Raw genomic sequence first — 5,408 nt, 5'->3', positions numbered from 1 at the left:
ATTGCCATTCTTTTTTAAATATTATTTAAAAATATTTTAAGATACCACAAAAATTTTAGTGTATAATTTTGGTATCTCTAGGCACATAGGACCTCAAGGCGCTAAACTGTTTCACTAGAAATATAATATCTCAAGTTATTTTTTCAATAATAATAAAAAAAACTTAATCGCATTATGAATTTTACATTTCATCCCTCTGAAACTTACAGTTAAAAACAATTGAATCTAGAGGGATGGATACATATAAAATCAAACTAAGGTGAATATTGCAGAATAAAAGATGGATTACACATTTTATAAAAATAATTTTTATTTAGTTTAATATTAAATGTTTTTTTATCGGTAGCAGAGTACGGCAATTCGGCTAGCGTAGATGCACGTATACATGTTGCAACAGAATGAGCACCACCATTAGGAGACACCGAACATGCATGTACAAGACAATGGTATTAATTAAAGATGGTGTTGCACACGACAAAAGCAACACTAATTAACTTAGAACAGCAGCAAATTCAAAGCCTCGATCTATCTGGGCCAAGCACACGGCTACACTACACATACCCCGGAAATATACAGTAAAATCTTAGTACAAGTAAGTATTTATCTAGGATCGATCGATCGGCGTACGTACATACGTACGCATACGATCGAAAATACGGTCGGCGTACGACGTTGATCTGCATGTACGCAATCGCATGCAACGCAACGCAAAATGCAATATAGGAGAAGAGGAGCGAAGCTAATCCATGGAGTAGCAGCACTGCTTGAAGGCTTCGAGGTTGTGCTCGAAGACGGGGACGAAGGCGTCGACGCTGCCGTCGCCGAGGTAGGACGGCACCAGGAACAGCATCCCCTCCGTCGGGAAGTAGGACGGCATGAAGTAGCTCGGGCTGCCGCCGCCGAAGTCCAGCTCGTAGAACGGGAAGGTCAGCCAGCTGTCCACCTCCAGGTCGGGGCAGAGCACGTCCTTGAGCACGGCGGTGGGGGCGAGCGCCTCGCTCTCGACGGCGCCGGAGCCGACGAAGTCCACGAACGAGCGGAAGTAGGCGGCGTCGACGCGGGCCACAGCGTCGTGGATCGCCTGCGCGGCGTGCTTGAGCGGGCGGTTGAGGAGGTCGCCGACGGTGGCGCGCGGGAACGCCCAGAGCACCAGGTTGCCGAAGTACCCCGGCGGCGCCGACAGCCGCTGCCGGCCGTCGACGGAGATGCGGATGGTGGAGCTCTGGAGCGGGTTGCCGAGCCCGCGCGCCCGCGTCATGGCGCGCCACACGTGGGCGAGGATGGTCTCGAACCGGCTGAACGGCCGGCCGCGCCCCTCCGACGCCGACGCGCGGAGCCTCGCGATGAAGTCCTTGGTGAAGTGCGCCTTGTGGATGACGATGGTGTGGTGGGCCTCGCCGTGGCCGTGCTTGTGGTCGCCGCCCGCGGACGACGGCGGCGGGTGGTAGTACTCCACGCCGCGGTGCTCGAACTCCACGGCCGGCGGGTCGCGCGGCCGGAACAGGTCCGGCCGGTGGTGCGGCGGCGCCGGGCCGAAGGCGAACCCCCGCGCGGCGCGGCCCCACGCGACGAGGAAGTCGCTGGTGGCATGGCCGTCCGCGACGGCGTGGTTCGCCGTGAACCCGACGGCGAGCGAGCCGCACGCGAACCGCGTGAGCTGCACCTGCACCACCTCCTCGATCTCCCCCTCGAGGCTCGGGTGCAGCTGCAGCACAACCGGCGACGGCTTCGCCGGCGCGACCTCGGCGAGGCTGGCGTCCACGCGGGCCTCCACCAGCCTCGCGCCGTGGTCATTCAGCGCCACGCCTCTCCGGCCGTCGCGGCGGACCACCTGGCCGGCGAAGAGCCTGTACACGGCGAGCACCTCGGCGAGCCCCCGCTCGATGTCGGCCGTGGAGGGCCCCGGCGGGCTGAAGGCGTAGATGATGGCCATCTGCATGTCGTACGTCACCTCGTCGAACATCGACGACGGCACGACCTCCGTCGTGTCCGGCGCCGGCGCGCCCTCCGGGTACGACGGCCTGACCAGCTTAGAGCTCAACACCTTGACGGCCTCCATTACCAATGCTCAATCTTGCAGCTAGCTAGCTCCAAATCCAAATGCTGGGGCTAATTTTGCTGTTTGGTCTGTCTCGCGATCACGCGCTATAAATAAGCAGCTCGAGGAGAAGGAGATCGAGGGAGTAGGTGAGCCGTGCAGTGAGCTAGTTAATTATTAGCAAGCGGCCATGGCCATGAAGTATCTCAAGAAAAATAAAAATGGAAACTTTTTTTTATTTTTGCAAGCAGAAGCTAGCGTCGCCGTGGAGCAAGTCGTCGCTCTGGATCACCGGCGTAAGTTAATTAACAGTGCTTAGCTTGTAATCATGGGTGATTTGCAGTGACTACTTTCACGCACGTGTAATTTCCGACCGGACCGGGTTTAATTACTGACGACGGCCGGTCCGACGAAAAAAAAAGCGACTAAACACCAGCGATCTGATCTGGTTTTGTTAAAAAGACGAGTAAAGCCTAGTCAAACCGGACAGATCGATATTAAGCCTTTGACCCACTAATTAAAACTGTTAGCAACAGCCTACGACAGAGGAGTCGAATAAAAGCATACACAGAGGTTATACGATAGATATGATTAATATTGAAATAAACATCGTCAATAAAAAGCATATATAGAGTATTTATTACCGTTCAATTTAATTAATTCACTGCCGCTCTAAAGAGATAAACCGCAAATGTATTAATGTACTGAACAGCTAGCCATTTATAGCTTTATTTAGGCGCTCTAAAACGAAACGGCTACAGGCAAGCGTGTGGGAGATGATGAGCTCTTCCCTGACGACTGACTGAATCCTCATCATCTTATCTGGTCTGGTTGATGCGATGCATGCGACGCGATCAGATAAGTACGCTTCAGGCTACTAAAAGCGTAACCGATCGATCAAACGGATGAACACGTATAGTATAATACGCTGGCTAAGAGTATCCTAACCGCTCATCCATTCTATCCTCTATCGTAGAAATAAAAGATGAAGAGTAAAAGTTTAGCTCCAGCAGAACATCTATCTCATCGTCTATTTTTAGATGTCATTCATATTAGAAGAGAAACTCTATAATTAGATATTCTCTCTCCAATCCTCCAAATAGATACAGAAGATGCCATATATATAGATGATCTGCTGGAGTACAAAGAGATATGAAGAATGAAAGTGTTTTTAGATGATCATTTAAATGAAGATATGGATGACTAAATTTAGATGAGCTATTGGGATGCTTTAATTTCGTGCTTCACTGCACAGCTAACGTAACATAGCGTAGCGTACGGCCGGCCGGCGATGGAGAGGTCGAGAGATCGAAGGAATGCATGGTGTGTGCCGTGACACATGTGCGTCTCAACCGCATCTCTAGCTACACCCATGCTATAATGGCCACTACAAATAAAAAGCTTAATTAGCTTAGCTTTTTAGCTGGTCAACGTAATGAATGATCGATCAGCCCATCTGTCTGATCGAATTCACGGTATAATGAGTAGTATGATATATATATAATTAAATAAGTCGTCAAATATGATAAAATATATATGAGAAAATGAAAAAAATTATGTCTTAAGTTCACAGTATGCGAGACATATGGTGTGAGTAATATTAAATCTAAGGGTTTTTTTACCATCATTCTTGAAAAATATCTCAAGTTACAATGAATTTTAGTATAAGTTTTTGGTATCTCAAGGTACTACTCTTTACACTAAAATGTGTGGTATGTTAAGATATTTTTTAAGAATGGTAAAAAAGCTCTAAAGCTAAATATAAATTAGCAGCGTATTATAGTAAGCACAGAGATGACAGAAATGGTGAGTAGAATGGGTGTCTCTCGCTGATCTGGTGGCTAAGGTTATGTTGGCTTCATATATAGCTTGGGTGGAAGCTGATCGATGAGCAGCCAGCCATAGATGGATGGATCGAGCTAGGTAGCTAGATAGCTAGCCTGGAAGGTTCCAGTGACTTCCGAAGCGAGGATTGTTTATAAACCTTCGCCTTTTTAGTTTTGGGATGAGAAAAAAAAAAGAGAGAGATTGAATGGCCCTACTTTGCACAGCGAGTCCACACATCACACCTAAGCAAGTTTGGTGAATCGATCTCGACGGACGGCGGCAGGAAGGAAGGAAGAGGTCCGGTCAGATCTCCTCGCCGTTCGTTGTTGGTAGCAGCCGCTACCGGTGAGCAGTGCGCCCTCGTCCCTGCATGCGTACAGCCGCCGGATGGTTAGGCACAGACAGTAGTAAAAAAAAGTATTTTTATACTTTATTAATCGCTTAATTAGTAGTATTTTGTAACTTTATTTTTTTAGCAATAAAAAGAACGATATTACCCCTTTAAATAAACCTCATAAATAAACCATACAATCACCCCATAAATAAACCTCAGCCACTTGTCAGAATTTAGAAAATGTATAAATACTTAAAAGCATATTAGTTAAAACCGACAATTATTTGGAACCGAAGATAGAACTTATTAAGGGTATATGTTGTATTATATTTTTTCTAAAACTAATATGCCTGGAGAACTTTGATTTTATTTCATTTAAGTAGATAAAATCTAGTCTAGACAGGATCACAGCAAAATAAAAAAAATACTCTTAACGAGAAAAATCTTCCCAAATATGAACCAGTGACCGTTAAGCAACCAAACTTACAACACCGGCCCAGACCGCTAACAATACAAATGACGTACATAACAAAGGCCATGACGGAGCTATAGTGAAATAAGATGGGGATACCACTCATTTGTTTTTAGTGCTTTAAATTAGATTTACACTGCTACAGATGACTGAATTTAGATTAAATGAATATATAAATGGCGAAAATTGATAAACTCTAACTTTTTTTTTTTTTCTGATGAGGGTTTGTGGGAATCCCCCTCAATATATACGGCTTCGCCCCTGAACAAAGTCATCAAAGCTAACATCTTGGCAAAAGAGACATATAGACTCTAACTTTGTAAAAATATGTTATTATTTGCTAGTTTTTTTTCGAACGACACAACAGCTTTGACTTCACAACAAACACAGCCGCCTAAGACGAACATGACCAGCTCCTACCTCTCATCATGAACATCAACCAAAGCCACCAAATCTTTAGTGTACACCCCGGGTTGTAAATATTACGATTTTTTTAAGAGTACAGTAATTAATCAACAGTACTTAGATAGAAACAATCATGACCAAATACCCAGTACATCCACATTGTGCCACTTGCATCATCATATCGCCGTCTCTGACTGTCTGTGGAGGAGGACTTGCGTACCAGAGGATCGATGTAGCCGAGCCGACACCACTAGCTTTTCAGCTTGCTACCAACTTCGGCTCTTCGCGCGCGCCGCATGTGCAACAAGCCAACGCCATCTTATGGACATCCG

General features: G+C 46.5%; 1 protein-coding gene across 1 annotated transcript; it reads right to left on the bottom strand.

Annotated features, from left to right (window-relative positions):
• Positions 1-352: 352 nt before the first annotated feature.
• On the bottom strand, positions 353-2,098 carry LOC107304911 (putrescine hydroxycinnamoyltransferase-like). The gene has a single exon (XM_040527787.1). It carries the CDS (start codon positions 2,057-2,059, stop codon positions 740-742), a length of 1,320 nt encoding a protein of 439 aa, XP_040383721.1. The 5' UTR covers positions 2,060-2,098; the 3' UTR covers positions 353-739.
• Positions 2,099-5,408: the final 3,310 nt, after the last annotated feature.

Source organism: Oryza brachyantha, chromosome 9, assembly GCF_000231095.2.
Source record: "Oryza brachyantha chromosome 9, ObraRS2, whole genome shotgun sequence".
NCBI lineage: Eukaryota > Viridiplantae > Streptophyta > Magnoliopsida > Poales > Poaceae > Oryza > Oryza brachyantha.
This window is presented reverse-complemented; position numbering and strand designations above follow the sequence as displayed.

What these genes read in the sequence shown, in the direction of transcription:
- LOC107304911 (XM_040527787.1), bottom strand. Translation starts at nt 2,059, where the DNA reads ATGGAGGCCGTCAAGGTGTTGAGCTCTAAGCTGGTCAGGCCGTCGTAC.